At 37.4% G+C, this 17,835-nt stretch overlaps 1 protein-coding gene across 2 annotated transcripts in view; it reads left to right on the forward strand.

Annotated features, from left to right (window-relative positions):
- Positions 1-17,835, forward strand: part of PAWR (pro-apoptotic WT1 regulator) — a 109,816-nt gene that overhangs the window by 77,640 nt on the left and 14,341 nt on the right. For both annotated transcript variants that reach the window (XM_030819919.1, XM_030819918.1), the window contains exons 3-4: positions 2,818-2,949; positions 10,364-10,398. In XM_030819919.1, the coding sequence (XP_030675779.1) occupies positions 2,818-2,949; positions 10,364-10,398 (167 nt within the window). The remainder of the gene's footprint in view (positions 1-2,817; positions 2,950-10,363; positions 10,399-17,835) is intronic.

The raw sequence follows: 17,835 nt of genomic DNA on the forward strand, positions 1-17,835 counted from the left end.
CACAGTAGAAGACTAGAGATGAGACCATTCTTTATTCTTTTCCAGATCTCATACTTTTGCTTCTCCTACTGTTCATTAAATGATTGACCTCCCTCCCCCTTTTAAAGGAACTCCTTGATTTAAAATGCCTTTTATGCTGTTTTATTCTTTCTGTTCTAGGACCTCTATCAGGTATTTTTGTTATTGTAGTTTTATACATTTTAACGTTAACTAGAGTTTTTGGTCATACGTCTTTTTTAAAAAAGTAATTTTTTTGATATCTTATGTATTTTTTCTTCCAGATGATGCACCCCTGCTTTCCAAATAAATTTCTTCATGATTTTGATTGGAATTTTAATTTATGTGTTAAGAGACTGTTGACACCTTCACAATACTAGGTTTAAGAGTAGGTTTTAATTTGTATTCCTCAGTAAAGTCTTATAGCTTTTTTCATACACGTACTGTCTGTTTTTTAGTTTATTTATGGTTGTTACTAAAAATTTTATAACTGGCTATTGATGTTACTTTGGGAAATTTTTTGCTTATTTACTGGAAAAAAGTCTTAAGTAACTCATAATTCTAAAATGTTTTTGTTTTTTACAAAATCATTTCCTCTGATGGTAATTTTGCCTCCTTTCTAATGTTAAAATCGCCTATTCTTCTTACCTAGTTTTATCAACTAGCACTTTCAGAATGAGGTCAACAATTATGTTAATAGTGGACATCAATGCCTTGAGTCTGATTTTACTTTAAATTTTGCTGGTATGTTGTCATTAAACAAGATATTGTCTAGTGATTTGAGAAAGTTTTTGAAAGTCCTAAGAGAGATTTTTTTTTCTAATAAGGACTAATTTCTTAACACTTTGGTGTCCCGTACCAAATTTCTTTCACTGACTCTGTTTCCACCTATGATATATCATTTTTCATAGGATAAAATTGCCTGTGTCATTTAACTAGTCACTTAACTAGTCTTTTCACTTTTGGTCTTGTTCCTGTTCTCTGCATTGCTATTTCCAGGTTCTTCCCAAAAAGAATTTTGATCATTCCTTATCCCAAGGAATTGTATAGCATCGTAACATCGTTCCAAGCTATGGAGTGAGAAGTCTAAACTTCTTGGGTTATTTATTATTTATGTTCCGTTTATGCCTTTCAAGTCCTCACTTCTGTCAAACTGTAATGGCTTTGAAATCATACCCTACTTGCTGGCTAACATGTTAGCTTGTGTATGCTGGCAAAAGACACTAGTCTCCTGGGTTAGTTAGAGTCAAGAACAGTTTAGACTCAGCAATAACAGTAGCTGCAGTATCATAATTTTCTTGTGCTGTTTCTCCAAGCCCCACTCTTGGCAGGTTGATATGACAAGGGCCAGGTGACACCGAATCTCAACCTGCATGCTCCTTTCATTTCCATTTCTGTCCTCAGACTTCTTCTCCGTATCATCCTAATGTTGTAAGACTCCATCTCAGCTAGAAACCATCATTCTGAGCAAACTGTCGCAAGGACAGAAAACCAATCACCGCATATTCTCACTCATAGGTGGGAATTGAACAATGAGAACACTTGGACACAGGGTGGGGAACATCACACTCCAGGGCCTGTCGTGGGGTTGGGGGAGGGGAGAGGGATAGCATTAGGAGATATACCTAATGTAAATGACGAGTTCATGGGTGCAGCACACCAACATGGCACATGTATACATGTGTAACAAACCTGCACATTGTTCACATGTACCCTAGAACTTAAAGTATAATAACAATAAAAAAATAAATAAAAAACCCTCCATCTGAGACAGATGCTTTCTTCCATGTCCTCCATTGTAGACCTTGTCTTTATCAAGCTTGGTACCCCTTTCAGTATGTTCCTCCTATCTCCAAATATTCCAGTGCACCTTCTTGGTTTGCACAATGGCTTCAGTGTTTTCTTCTCTCTGCACAACTTTTTTTTTCCCGATTCCTGTTGTCTTCACTGCCATACTGTTATACTTTGCTGTGATCAGTTCCTTAGTGTCTCTACAGAGAGGTGTGTGTTTTGTTTTTGTTTGTTTATTTTTGTCTGGAGGGGGCGTGGGTTCTCATACAGAAACCTTCAGGGCAGTGTATTGGTTAGGAGTGTGTTCAGTTGCAAGGAACGGATAACCCAGCCCATAATATGTATAATGGATAGAGATTTGTTTCTGTTTTGTTTTTCTTATGTAGAAAGTGTAGAGTTAGATAATTTCTGGTGTTGATTCCATTTTTTAGCAACCTTCTCTTGTAAGCTTTTTCAATATGCTGTTACATGTGTAATTCTCTTTTTTTATACATCTGCAATTCCAAATTGTAGCCATTCTTTAAATTACAAGATTTTTTATAGTCTTTTCTTCTCCAGGTAAAAATACTCTTCCTTTTTTATGCTTATAGCATATAAAGCTAGAAAATGGGCCTTTATCACTAAGTTATCTATCTATATATATATTATCTTTCCTACTAGATTATAAATTCCATTTCTTTAATGCATCGTTTGTTACCTTCTGCAGAATGCCTTGTTTAAGGTAGATGTAGTTTACTTATTGAATGAATGATAAAGAATGAATAAACCTTTCCTTTAAGAAAACCCTGTCACTGATGTTTGGAGTTTAGGGAAAAGATTTGTTGGCAGTGGTGTGGATATGGAAGTACAAGTTTTAAGCAGATAATTTATAGGAATTAAATGTACATATTGCTGAAAGAAAAACACTTTTATTGTGCAAACTAATTTCTGAATGCACAAATACTTCTTTAATACTATCAAAATTTTCACATACTATCGAAACAGTCTATTAATAGTAGAAATAAAATGGAAACTCTTTTTTTCTTTCAGTGCTTAGATGAGTACGAAGATGATGAAGCAGGGCAGAAAGAGCGGAAACGAGAAGATGCAGTTACACAACAGAACACTATGCAGAATGAAGCTGTAAACTTACTAGATACAGGCAGTTCCTATCTACTACAGGTGAGTATTTAAAAATACCAGGATGTCATTATCTATTTTAATGGCAATTTTTCAATTATGCCTCTTGAGTTGTATGTAGTAACATATCTCCCATTGCCTCCTTTCCTCCTACTTATGCCTTCCTTACCATAAGTGGGTTCTGACATCACATGTTGGGCTCCCCGTAAGCATGAACACTCTCTTCACCCTTTTCCGGCTTGTGCATCCTTTGACAGGCTGTTCTGTAGGGCCTCTGTTTGCTTCTGCTGAGACTCGGAGAACTCATGTCGGATTGCTCCTCCATGGGGACTCTTCCTCAACTTAATTAGGTTTTGACAACTCCAGGCCAGACTGCCACTCCATGTGAACATTCACTTCATCCTGCCTGTGCTCTGGCACAGAATACCCCATGCCAGGCTGCCTCTTGGAGGGTAGACATTTTTTACCCTGCTAGAGCTCTATCACCCTTTTCTGAGCCACCCTCCTGTAAAGGTAAACTTCACATTCTACTTGGGACTCTGGCTGCCCCTTTATGAGACCCCCTTTCTGACCTGGCCTCACGAATGAGGCCTCCCCTTCCCTGCTTTGTGGAAATCTTCCTCATTCTGCTCAGGCTCTGATTTCTTAGGTCAGGCTGAGTGAGCTGTGCTATGTGGGCAGTCTCCTTGGTTTGCTTGGACTTGAATTCTCTATGCCAAGCAGCTCTTCTTTATGACAGGTTCTGATACCCTGATCTGAGCCATTGTGTTTTCTCACGTTGCTCTGCCCTGCCTAATGGCTTTAGGACTTAATTATTCAGGAAAGGAAAGGGAAGGATGAGTTTTTCCTTTTAAAATCTTTGTTAATTTGATAAAGCTCTTATTTTTCATTTTCTTATTTTATCAGTTATAAGAGAAATTTTATTCTGCAGTCATCTTCAACAATATATCATACCAAATTATACATGGCAACATAGATATTTTAAGTTAGTCCTGAGGGTCAGTTAGCATGTTATGCCATAATTTTACTGAGGGCTGTGGCTTTGTTGCTAGATTATTTGAATAACATCAGTATTACTTTGCTGTATTCATCTGGCTTGTATTTGTCTGATCTTATTTCACCTATGCTGTTATACTTGTTTATACGTTAGAAGTTCTGATCTGCCACTGCACCTGTAAAGACTGTTTTCATGGGGATTTCCTTACTGATCATTATAAGCTTGAATAAAGCAGAGTGTTTTATTTAAACTTACACAAAACAGTTTGTGCTTTGCCAACATTTTCTCAGCTCTACATAGATCTTTCCCCTTCCCTTTAGTAATAGAAACCATCTCATTGCAAGGAAGATTATTTAGAAAGAGTATATTTGAAATCAGTTGTATAACAGACTTGAGGATTTGGGGGAGATCTAATTACGTAGTCTTTGAAACTTTTAAGACCAGTACCAGTCTTAACAGTTGTACTTTTTACAAGCCATTTCAATGATATTAGTATAGCAGTCCACCCATATCAAAGGGAGTTATGTTCCAAGACCTCCAATGGATGCCTGAAATCATAGATAGTACTGAATGCTATATATACTATGCACATATTTGTTTTTCCTTCCTTACAATTTCATGGATAGAAGATTTGTTCTTATCATAAATCTTAGCAACTTCAGGATATGATTTTTCTTTCTTCCATTATTAAGCTGAGAATTTTCACCTTTTCACTTAAAGCAAGCACTTTACAGCTTCTCTTTGGCATATCAGAATTGCCAGCATCACTACTCTTGTACTTTGGGGCAATTAAGTAAAAGAAAAGTTAATTGAACACAGTCAGTGGGATACCACAACAGTTAGTCTCATAACCAAGGTGGCTCCCAAGTGACTAATAGGTAGGGAGCTTAGACACTGTGGATATGTTTTACAAAGGGATGATTCAGGCCCTGGGTGAGATGGAGCAGGGCAGCACCACGTTTCATCATGCCGGTCAGGACAACTCACAATTTAAAGTTTGTAAATTATGTCTCAAGTTTTCCATTTAATATTTTAATTTATTAAAATACTAAAATTTTTATTAATTAAAATTATTAAATAATATAAATATTAAAAATTATTAATCTAGCTTTATTAATACCCATGGGTTGACCATGGGTAACTGAAACTGTAGAAAGTGAAAGCTTTGATAAGGGAAAAAGGACTACTGTATTTCTCCATTTTTTTTCCCTATTTAGTATGCAGTAGTAATTATTAAAGTGCCAAATAATTATATAGTTGTTTCTTTGTCTGGAAATTTTTGTGGCTACAGAAATATAGTTAAGACATCTAAGGTGATGTTTATATTTGTGTGGAATTTTGTTCTAACATGTAAGAATGTCAAGCATTTTCCTCGTTAAAATTATTAGGGACTTATTTCAGTGAACATAATGTCCTCTGCCTTCATCCATTTTGTCGCAGTGATCACACTTACATGTGGAATCCAAAAAAGTCAAACTCATAGAAGTAGAGAGTAGAATGGTGATTACCAGAGGCTAAGGTAGGTGGAGAAAGGAGAAACATTGGCCAATGGGTGCAAAGTTACAGTTAGATAGGAGGAATAATTTCTGTTTTATTGCACAGCAAGGTGATTATAGTTCATAATAATGTATATTTCAAAATAGCTAAGAGTATTTTAAATGTTCTCACCAGAAAGAAGTGATAAGGGCCTGGTGCGGTGGCTCATGCCTGTAATCCCAGCACTCTGGGAGGCCGAAGTGGGTGGATCACTTGATGCCAGAAGTTCAAGACCAGCCTGGCCAACATGGCAAAACCCCATCTCTTCTAAAAATACAATTAGCTGAGCATGGTGGTGTTCACCTGTCATCCCAGCTACTCAGGAGGCTGAGGCACAAAAATTACTTGAACCTTGGAGGTGGAGGTTGCAGTGAGCTGAGAACACCCCACTGCACTCCAGCCTGGGTGACAGCGAGACTGTGTCTCAAAAAAAGAAACGATAAAAAAGAAGTGATGAGCATTTGAGGTAATTCTGTATAGGCTGTTCTTTGCATTGCTATAAAGAGACACCTGAGATTGGATAACTTATAAGAAAAATAGGTTAAATTGCCTCACACTTCTACAGACTGTACAAGCTTGGCACCAACATCTGCTCAGCTTCTTATGAGGCCCTCAGGGAGCTACTCATGGAGGAAAGCAAAGTGAAAGCAGGCACATCACATGATAGGAGCAGGAGCAGGAGAGAGAGGGGGCAGGTCCCATACTCTTAACCAGATCTCGTTGGTGCTAAACCATTCATGAGAAATCCACTCCCATGATCCGGTCACCTCCCAACAGGCCCCACCTTCAACATTGGAGATTACATTTCAACATGAGATTTGGAGGGGACATCCAAAATATATCAGACAGACATGCTAATTACTCTAATTTGATCCTTCCATAATATATACATGTGTTGAAATAAAAATATCACTTTGTACCTTATACATATATCTAATCATTATTTGTCAATTAAAAATAAAGCTAAAAAAATTATAAGGGACCCTTTCACTGCACCATATAGGTTAATTTTTTTTTTAATCTAACATTTCTAATTTAAGATATGCCCAGTTTTCTCTTTTTGGCCAGGATATAGAAATCACTTTAAACTCCACCTTAAATTGCCCATTTTTAACATGCGTAAGAAGACTGCTGCCCCTCCCAGTCTCTAATCATACTGGTATAATCTATCTAGTGTGGGGAACATTTTACTGTTAAAATTTTTTTTTGTTGTTGTTGTTTGAGACAGTCTTGCTCTGCCACCCAGGCTGGAGTGCAGTGGCATGATCTCAGCTCACTGCAACCTCTGCCTCCTCTGTTGAAGCGATTCTCCTGTCTCAGCCTCCCAAGTAGCTGGGATTACAGGCACTTGCCTCCAGGCCCGGCTAATTGTTGTATTTTTAGTAGAGACAGGGTTTCACCATGTTGGCCAGGCTGGTCTCCAGACCTTAGGTGATCTTCCTGCGTTGGCCTCCCAAAGTGCTGGGATTACAGGTGTGAGCCACTGCGCCCTGCCAAAAACAAGAATCACTATAAAATAAAATTTAGCTTCAAAATGTATAATCTCTAATAAAAGACCATATTCAAATCCACCAATAAGGAATAAACTTAAGTGTCGTCTGTGTGCTTCAAAATCTTAACTATTGAAATATTAGCTATATACAAGAAATAAGTATAGCTTAAATTCTGATTATTTGTACATCTCAGACATGAGCATGGAATGACTGTAATGGCAAACCCGCAATTACTTTCGCACCAACCTAGTATGTGGGAGTTCTAATTTTATCAACTGTATCAGGCTAGCAGTGTGGAAAATACTGTGTAAAACTTACTGAGGTATGTTTTAAGTGACTGAGTGTTTAAAAAAAAACCCAAACAACTGTAGAGAAATGTAGAAATCTGATATTTTTACATGACTTCTGGTTAGCATACTTAACTCAAAACTTGTCTGATACTGACTTTTAAGTCATTTATAGTTGGGTCAAAGTATGAAATTATTATAATGCCACTGCAATTTAGAGTTGCTGAAAATGCCCTCCATTTTACATTTCTGTTTTTGTTAAAATTGTACTCTACATCTCTATTATTCTAAGTTTTATCATATTACAGAAAAAGTCTATTTCAAGCCTCAGAAATAGTGTTTGTTGCCAAGTTATTCATACCATTTCAGTTGATATACCAGTAACCCACAAATCAGTAAATCTAGTAAGGGTTGCTCTCATTTAGCAATTTTGCTGACTTCATTTCAGTAAAAGGCAATCTGGGCAATCAAGCTTCATGTGGCATGTTCTGAGATATTTCAAATATAACCAAAATGAGACAGATGTGTGAGAAATGATATGTGATGTTTTAGAACTTTATTTTGGAGATTCTGGCATTTTTTCTCATGCATGTGTAGACAGACATCATATGCCTTAGTTTAGTTCATATAGGGTAATATTAGGGAATTTAATAAAAGAAGCTCTTTGTAAAATGTTAATGCAAATACTGTTTGTGAAACTACCAGGGGAAAAACTTTCTTTTTTTTTTTTTTTTTTTTTTTTGAGACAGGGTCTTGCTCTGTTGCACAGGCTGGAGTACAGAAGTGTGATCTCAGCTCACTGCAACCTCTGCCTCTTGAGTTCAAGCAGTCCACCCACTTCAGCCTCCCGAGTAGCTGGGACTATAGGCGCACGCCACTTCACCCAGCTAATTTTTGTATTTTCTGTAGAGACAGAGTTTTGCCATGTTGCCTAGGCTGGTTTTGACCTCCAGGGCTCAAGTGATCCACTCCCCTCGGCCTCCCAAAGTGCTAGGATTACAGATATGAGCCACTGCGCCCAGCTGGAAAAACTTCTGTATGAATCATTATCACTCACATTTAATAAAGTATACTTTTTGAGTGAGTATACATAAGCTTAATATTTCTTTCTACGTTAAATAACCATCTAAATAAATAGGGGATCTGTTTTACATGTTTGGTACAAAAGTATAGATTCGTGGATATCTGCTTAATGACAAGCAGATAAGAAACTCTTTAAAGTTTGCTTGCCAGGTTTTGTTGTTGTCCTTGCTGTAAGAACAGCTGATGCTCAGGGAGGGTTAAAATGTCTTTGTGTCAACTGTCAAGGCATGACTTCCACAGAACTAAGCCTGTTATGAGGTCAAGCCCACATACACAGTCGCTCAAGTATCCTCTCACCTGGTTATTTCCTGTGACTGGTTACTTCCCAAATGGTACTTTTTTGTAACTGCAGATTACTAAGGAAGTTATTTCCCTAAGTTGTCAATATATATTTATTGCATACTAGGTGAGCTGGGGTTTTAGGGGAGAAAGAAAGGAATTGCTGGTGGAGGGTTCTTATCTGCCAGACACTTACATTTTACTTAGAATATAAGATATATACATGAAAAATTGAGATACAAATTATATTAAACTAAGTGATACAGGCCTCTGTAATGAGAATTTATTGACTTGGGATAATTAAGACAGACTTACTCAAATTCCATGCAGAAAATTCAATTAAGATTTTTCCATATCCCAGTTAGTTTTCTGTTTGTTTTAGCTATCAAATTGAAATTGAAAGCCTGTTTGGAAGGGACTGTGCTAATTTTACTCACTTATGTCATTTTATCTCCACAACAACCCAATAAAATAGGCACTGTTATTCCATTTTAGAGATCAGTAGACACTGATAGAGGTTAAACCCATAGTCTCCTAGCTACGGAGTAGCCTGTCTGGTTGGAAATTTGATCTGATCCCTCCTCTTAATCATATGGTTTGCTGTACTGTTTCCCCACATTGCTAGTGTTTTATCGTATCATGCAGTCAGTATTTACTCTTTTACTGTGGAACTGGTTATCTTATAAAGGTAGCTTATTCTTTTACTTTAACCAGATGAGAACTTCTTTAATTGTAGGATCTCTCTTGGCAACTTAATGATTAATTAGGAAAAAAGTTATCAATTTTTAAAGACATCATTTGATTTTGACCTGTTTTATTAAAGTGGAACTGCAGAAGTATTTGGAGGACCTAGACTGTCAAAAGATTGAACAGAGAAATGACTGCCTAGTTATTTGCAAGGTAACAATTTTTCTACCCCAATGGTTAATGTTAACTTTTAGCAATCTTTTTTTTAGTAACTTAGAATCAGCACAATATTAAAATGCACTTTTTCACTTTTCATTTTTAGCTGTATATATAGTCTTTAATAATAGGAACTAATTACTATATGCATTTGGTAAGTTGTAAGTTTTAGAAAAATTGATGGCATAAAAAAGACAAAGGGAGATATATAAAGACTAAAGACTATAAGGCCGGGCGCAGTGGCTCACGCCTGTAATCCCAGCACTTTGGGAGGCTGAGGTGGACAGATCACCTGAGGTCAGGAGTTCGAGACCAATCTGACCAACATGGAGAAACCCCGTCTCTACTAAAAATACAAAATTAGCCAGGCATGGTGGCACATGCCTGTAATCCCAGCTACTTGGGAGGCTGAGGCAGGAGAATCACATGAACCCAGGAGGCGGAGGTTGCGGTGAACCCAGTTGGCACCATTGCACTGTAGCCTGGGCAACAAGAGCTAAACTCCGTCTCAAAAAAAAAAAAAACTATATATATAAAGGTGGTACTTTTTAATGCCCCTTGACTTTCAAGAGGATTTAAGCTGAAATGGATTTAAGAGGATTTAAGCTGGATGATGAATGATGCCCCCGGCCTTGTCCATTTTCTGAGCTTTTAAAATACTGCTTTATTAAAAACATAATTTTAAAAAAGTGATTGATTTGGACTGAAAAATCAGATGTAGACTCTTGTTTTGTTTGACCACCAGTGTGAATTTTTTAAAACAGTAATTGCTTCAAGTTGGTCTTTTTAAAATTAGGTATTCTCTATCAACTATTTTATATAATAAGTAATGTGTACATACATACTCAAACTGATACATAATTATTTTTATTTTGCAGGAGCCACCTAGAACAGTTTCAGGCAGATATAAAAGGTAAGAATCCTTATGACTTAAACATATTATAGACATGAATGTAATGTCTGTCTGACACTGACTTAACTAGAACTATTTAAAGCAGCTTTTTGAAAAGTAATAAACCTTTCTATTGTGCTCTTAAAAATAAATTATACTGTAAGCAGGAGTATCATGTCTGCCTAACCATGGCTTATTCTGACATGCCGAAGTCTTTGAAAACTCACCATGAATTTGCATGGGTCTGATGAACTTTGCAAAATAAATGCCTTGAATTGCTATTTCTTATGTATTTAAACGTTGAAAATATAAGTAGACCCATCTGTATTAGTTAGCTCGGAGTGCCATAACAAAATACTATAGACTGGTGACTTAAACAACAGAAATTAATTTTCTCAACATTTCTGGAGGCTGCATGTCCACCATTGTCAGGTTCTGGTGAGGACTCTCTTCCTGCCTTATAGGTAGCCACTTTCTCACTGTGTCCTCACATGGCAGAGAGAAAGAGGGAGGAAGAGGGAAAGTAAGCTTTCTGAGGTCCCTTCTTTATAAAGGAACTAATCCCATCATGAGAGTCTCATCCTTGTGACCTCATTTAAACCCAATTGTCTCCCAAGGGCTCCATCTCATTGAGGGTTATGGCTTCAACGTATGAATTTTGGGAGGATACAGATCAGTCCATTGTACCACCTGTACACAATGAGTAACACTTCTAACCAGAGAATATGTTTGTGCATGTATATGTATAGGAAGAAAATCAGAATTGGGTACAAGAAGTTTTTCAGTGGAGGTGTCTAGGATATTCACTTCCTTCTTCCCTGTTGAGGCCATAAAGGTTGCAGAAGCATGTGGTCATACTTGTGCTAATAATCCTAGAATGATAAATGTTATTGAGTACTTACTGTGTCCAAAGTGCTTTACATAGAGTTCTTTCAATTCTCATGATTATCTTATAAGGCAGGAATAATATTTATTTCCGTTTTATAGATGAGAGACGTGAGGTTAAATAAGTAGAATAATTTTTCTGAGGTTATAAACCTAGTCAACAGTAAATTCTGGATTTGAACTCTGGCAGCCTGACTCTGGAGCCCACATTTTTATTAATTATGTAAGACCATCTGCCTAGATTTATACATGTAAAACACTTATTTTCATCTGTTTGTATGTTGGAGTTTAAAATATTTTGGCTATTTCATTTAAAATAAAACATTCATTAACCAATATTATATAAAAATAAAATTTAATTTTTGTCATGGGCTACAGTATTTATTAGCAATAGAAAGAGATGAGAAGGCCAAGACAATCAGAAGAGTAAGTCTGAAATAGTTTCTGGCACATGGGAAAACACTCAATACATTTACTACTGTTACTGCTTTTATTTTCATTTCTGGGTAATTTTGATGTAGGTATAATGAAACCTGTTTTTGTTTGCCATTAATAGTTTAGACTGGAAAAAATCCTTTTTCTCTTTCCAGAAATAATTATGAAATAGCCTTGATGTGGTCTGTTCCCATACCACATTCTCAAATCAAAAAATTTTTAGGATTAGTTTTTGATTTGGAGACTAAAGATAAACTGTGGCAACTTACCAAGTTTGTTGTATTGATCTTATACATTTAGTTCTTATCAAATAATAGTCTTAAATTACGAATGACACTTTGCAAATTTGTGTTCTTTAATTAGAATCAAGAGGGGAATAATTTTATAAATCCTATCAAAAGCTTTATTTACATGTCATTGTGTTAAATCAGAAGGCAAATTTATTCTCCTATGAATTTTTGTGAAACTTTTGAGACCATTACTTGTGATATGTCCATGTGTTTGTACTTTTCTTACTTGTATTCTCATAGCCTAGAGCATGTGGTTCACTTTTCAGCTTTCAAAGATTTGCCCCTGTTTAATACTGTGATAAATATCTTAAAGTTTCCCATCATTTTTTATTGGTTTGGAGCTCCATTTTAATGCCATCTAAAAAGAGAAAAAAAGACACAAAAACTTAGAAAGCCACAAAACCTAGAATCTGTATATGAAATTATCTCTTATCTAGTAGAAATGTGTTATACTTTATATCAACAGTTTGTTATTTTCATTAATCTGTCAGCAAGTTATAGCAATGACTAGAGAATAGGTGTTTCTTAGTGAAGGTGTCTGCTGACTAATGGGAATGAAGAAAAGGGAGAATAGAGTAAAAGATAGAAATTTGGCATCATATGTAAGAAAATATTTTCAGTAAACCTAGTAACTTATTTTATATATATATATAACTGAAAATAGAAAATATTTTCAGTAAACCAAATAACTTACAAGAAATTATATGTATCATACATAAATTATATATGATATATAAATATATAAAATATATACACTGTATGATTTATATATAAATACAAGATTTATATATATATAAATATATATATAAATTTTATATAGCTAGAAATAACTCTTAAAGTCATTAGGAGGTTTAAACACCCAGAAGATTCATTTGAATGTATGCTCTTATAAATTATGAATTAAATACTTAATTTTTGTCACAAATAAGAATGTACATTTTTAGCCTTGAGTCTGTTACGTGCTCAGTCTAATTATGCTGTATTTTAAAACTTGAATTGACTTTTGTAGAATGTGTCTTACATATTCCCGGTTTTCCTTATAAAAAGGTGTTTAACTGTAGGGAACTATTTGGAGGTGAGGGTTATGTAATTTCTGAAACTCAAGATTTAGTAAAGATGGATCAGTGTTACGAATTTGTGGGGTTTTTTTTTCAATGTGTAATTTTTTCTTTTTTTTTTTTTAAATTTTTGGTAGAGACAGTATCTCTCTATATTGCCCAGGGTGATCTCAAACTCAAGTGATCCTCCCAACTCTGCCTCCCAAAGTACTGAGATTAGAGGCATGAGCCACTGTGCCTGGCCTCAGTGTGTAATTTTACTGCTCACCTAATGTAACAAGTATCTTCACCTTTCAGGTTCTCTAAATAATGGCTAGTATCAACTGAGTGATTTCTGCCTTTTAAACGAAGTGTAGCATAAATATACCAGAAATCCTCAGTATCACTGCTTTGGTAAACAATTTCTGTCTACTTTATTTGGATAAAACATGACTATGATTCTTTTTCTTCAGGGTCAGAATTTTCTTGCAAAGTCAATTCTGCTATAATGCTTGCTTTGGAAATGCAAATTGGTCCTAATTGGTACATTAGGGAACAGTTTGACCCTAACTCAAATTTCACCTTTGCTTATATACAGTTTTGTTCACCAGAAATGCTAGGTAAATGCTGAAAACCTTGCCCAGCTCAACCAAGCTGCATAGGAATACACAGAAGGTTCTCAGGCATTCCTGGCAAACATCTACCAGGTACCTCAGTATGAGCTACAGCTTTGCTTCTGAAGCAGGAAAGTTTCCCTGGCCCTTTTGCAGGCAGGAACTGGAGTGCACAGGTGCTGGACCTAGCCGGGCACTTTGGTGTGGCAGGGGCAAATTCCACTCACTCAAACCCACTGCATTCTACCCCTCGTGGGAGGGGGAGCACAGGTGAGCAGGTGCAAGAGCCAGGGTGAGCGCTTTTGGACCCTGGCAGGAATGAATTCTGTACTGTCCCCATGGCAGTATCTAGGGGGATGCCCACTACCCCTGAAGTCCCAGAAGGAGTATTATAGTTAGTGCTCTTTGAGCTTTGCCATCCACGGACGGCTTAAGTGTTAAACAGTTCAGTGGGCCCTCTGCCTTTTCTAGAAGTGAGGCAGTTGCTCTCCGCTAGTGAGAGCAGAGGGTCAGTATGACAGCCTTTAGCATTTGCACCCATTCAGTGTCCAGGAAAAATCAGGTCACATGAACGAATTGAAGGGTGGTGAATATGGAGGATTATATTGCCAATGAAAGGGGAGCTGGAAAGGTGATGGAGTGGGAAGATAATCTTTCCCTGGAGCAGCATTGTCAAGCCATTGCTCTGAAGTCAAACTGCTTCTCCTCTTCTCTTCCTCTCCTCTCTCTGGTGGCACAGCCTGAGGTTTTTATGGGCACAGGATATGGGGAGCAAGACAGGCCATGGGTGGTTTTGGAAAAGGGCAACATTCAAGCAGGAAAACAAGAATGCATGTTCTCACTTTGGGCCACAGTTCAAGGGTTGAGGGTGGGATCCTCACCAGGACCACCCTCTTCTGCCCAGAATTTTCCTGCCTCCTGTCCCTATCGCTTCCATATGTGATGTTACAACTTCCAGTCTAATTTCAGATATCTTCTTTCTCACATTTCATATTAACCCACAAGCTGCAACCCTTCTGCTGTCAACCAGCTTCTATAAAGAAACCTCACTACTTTATCAAGATAAAATGCTGTATTTATGTATTTCTTAGCTGTTTAACCTGTAAAACTGTACTACCACTTTATATTAGGCTACTATCTTTTATAATGTGTCACTGATGAAGTTTTAGAACATTGTCCTCCAACCCCATTTTTTGTATAATCCCCTCCTGCTTTTGTTTTTTTGAGTTGGAGTCTCTTGTCATCCAGGCTGGAGTGCAGTGGCATGATCTTGGCTCATTGCAACCTCTACCTCCTGGGCTCAAGCAACGTTTACCTCCTGAGCTCAAGTGATTCTCCTGCCACGGCCTCCCAAGTAGCTGGGATTATAGGCACCTGCCACCATGCCCGGCTAATTTTTGTATTTTTAGTAGAGATGGGGTTTTGCCGTGTTGGCCAGACTGGTCTCAAACTCCTGACCTCGAGTGATTCTCTCACCTCAGTCTCCCAAAGTGCTGGGATTACAGGCATGAACCACCATGCCTGACCCACTATGTTTTTATTGAGTGATTTTTGCATAACACAGTGATTTTAGAAACACTTAATGTTGTATTATAGCAGAACTAACTCTGGGTAGATGGTTCAGTAAACTAAATCTTTGCCATTGTTTAAATGATAAGACTTCTAGGAGATCGAGACCATGGTGAAACCCCGTCTCTACTAAAAAATACAAAAAATTAGCTGGGTGTGGTGGCGGGTGCCTGTAGTCCCAGCTACTCGGAGAGGCTGAGGCAGGAGAATGGCGTGAACCCGGGAGGCGGAGCTTGCAGTGAGCCGAGATTGCACCACTGCACTCCAGCCTGGGCGACAGAGCGAGACTCCGTCTCAAAAAAAAAAAAAAAAAAAAAAAAGATAAGACTTCTACATAACATAAATGCATTTAATTTGAGACACTGTGAAATACTTTAAGCCAGCGGTCCCCACCCCTCGGGGTGTGGACTGCTACCTGTCTGTGGCCTGTTAGGAACCATCCACACAGCAGGAGGTGAGCAGTGGGTGAGCATTACTTCCTGAGCTTTGCCTCCTGCCAGATCAGCAATGGCATTAGATTCTCATGGGAGCGTGAACCCTATTGTGAACTGCCCATGTGAGGGACCTAGGTTACATGCACCTTTATGAGAATCTAATGCCTGATGATCTGAGGTGGAACAGTTTCATCCCGAAACCATCCTCCCTGCCATCCCCCTGGTCCATGGAAAAATTGTCTTCTATGAAACTGCTCCCTGTTGCCTAAAAGGTTGGGGATGGCCAGTTAAGACCTTTAGTTCTCAACTTCATTCTCAAGCTCTTTCATAAGAAACCGACTAGAACTGGTTCAAGTTTAGAGATGAATAATTCATTTAGAAACATAGTTTTCATTCAAGATTTAAGATGTTGCAGCACAACAATGTTAACTTTTTTTCCTAGGTGGAACTTTATGTTTTTTTTTTTTTTTTTTTTGAGTCGGAGTTTTGCTCTTGTCGCCCAGGCTGGAGTGCATTGGGGCAATCTTGGCTCACTGCAACCTCCACCTCCCAGGTTCAAGTGATTCTCCTGCCTCAGCCTCCTGAGTAGCTGGGATTACAGGCATGCGCCACCATGCCTGGTTAATTTTGTATTTTTAGTAGAGACGGGGTTTCACCATGATCATCGTTTTAACCAGTAGTTATTGTTTTGAGAACCACCAAGTAGATACAAACTTCCTTGGTTTGTTGGTCAAGGGTCAAAACCAGAAAAGTCAGCCAGATTATTATTATTATTTATTAATTTTTTTTGAGACAAGGTCTCACTGCGGTGCCTGGAGTGCAGTAGTGTAATCATGGCTCACTGCAGCCCTCAATTCCCTGGCTCAAGTGATCCTCCAGCGTTGGCCTCCCAAGTGGCTGTAACTACAGGCATGTGCCACCACACCCAGCTAATTTTTAAATTTTTTGTAGAGACGGGGTTTTTCTGTGTTGCCCAGGCTGATCCTGAACTCCTAGGCTAAAGAGATCTGCCTGCCTTGGCCTCCCAAAGTGCTGGAATTACAGGTGTGAGCTACTGCACCTGGCCAGAAATCAGCCAGATTCTTTAACGGTGGGAAATCCAAACTAAAGACGACCAAATGTATCTCTCATTAGTTGAAGAAAGAGAGTCTTCTTGGGCTATATATGACCCTTTCTAAAGAAATGTGTTCCTTTCAAGATCCTTTCTTTCTTTCTTTCTTTCTTTCTTTCTTTCTTTCTTTCTTTCTTTCTTTCTTTCTTTCTTTCTTTTTTTCTTTCTTTCTTTCTCTTTTCTTTTCTTTTCTTTCTTTCTCAGAGTCTCACTGTGTCACCCATGTTAGAGACGGGGTTTCACTGTGTTGGCCAGGCTGGTCTCAAACTCCTGACCTCAAGTGATCCATCTGCCTCACTTCCCAAAGTGCTGGGATTACAGGCGTGAGCCACCACGCCTGGGAAGATCTATTATTTCTATATTAGGATATGTTCTATATTTTACCCAATGCTGTCAGGCATGCAATAGCAGTGACCTTTCTAGTTAATAGATTTGGAAACAGTACATGAAAGTCATAAAATGATTATTTAAAATAAATTGGGATTCTTGTACATTTTGTGGACTGGTGGATTTCTGAACTTTTCTAGGTCATAAATATTATTAATATTTATATAATATTAGTGTGTACCAGGTACTATTCAAAGTACTTTCTATTCAGTTAATTCCTTGATAGTCCTAGGGAGATGCTTTTATTATTCTTATTTTACAAATGAGTAAACTGAGGCACAGTGAAGTTTAATGACTTGTATGATTAAACAGGTAATAATTTGCAGATTGTGTCAGCATATGTTGCATTACCTCATAGTAGTAATGTTAATTTGCCTAGCATGGGTAGGAAATAGATACAGTGTGGTAGTTTGATTAGCTTATTTAAACTCCAAGTGACTGGATGGTACCAGTAACTAGATTTTTTTCTAACGTAGGGTTTTATTTTTTCCTGAAAAGTAACTTCTAGATATATGGCTCTAGATTTCACAAATCCACTCACATCTTTACTTTGTTTTAGCTGTAGTACAATGTCAGAAAATAACTTGTTCTGAATTATGAAGTCTAACAACATCTAGAGTTTCTTCATTATAATGAAAGATAAACCATGTTATAATATTTGGTGTCATTTTAAGTGCATTTTGTGCATTTATTTAG

The sequence above is a fragment of the Nomascus leucogenys genome, chromosome 10 (assembly GCF_006542625.1).
Source record: "Nomascus leucogenys isolate Asia chromosome 10, Asia_NLE_v1, whole genome shotgun sequence".
NCBI classification, from domain to species: domain Eukaryota; kingdom Metazoa; phylum Chordata; class Mammalia; order Primates; family Hylobatidae; genus Nomascus; species Nomascus leucogenys.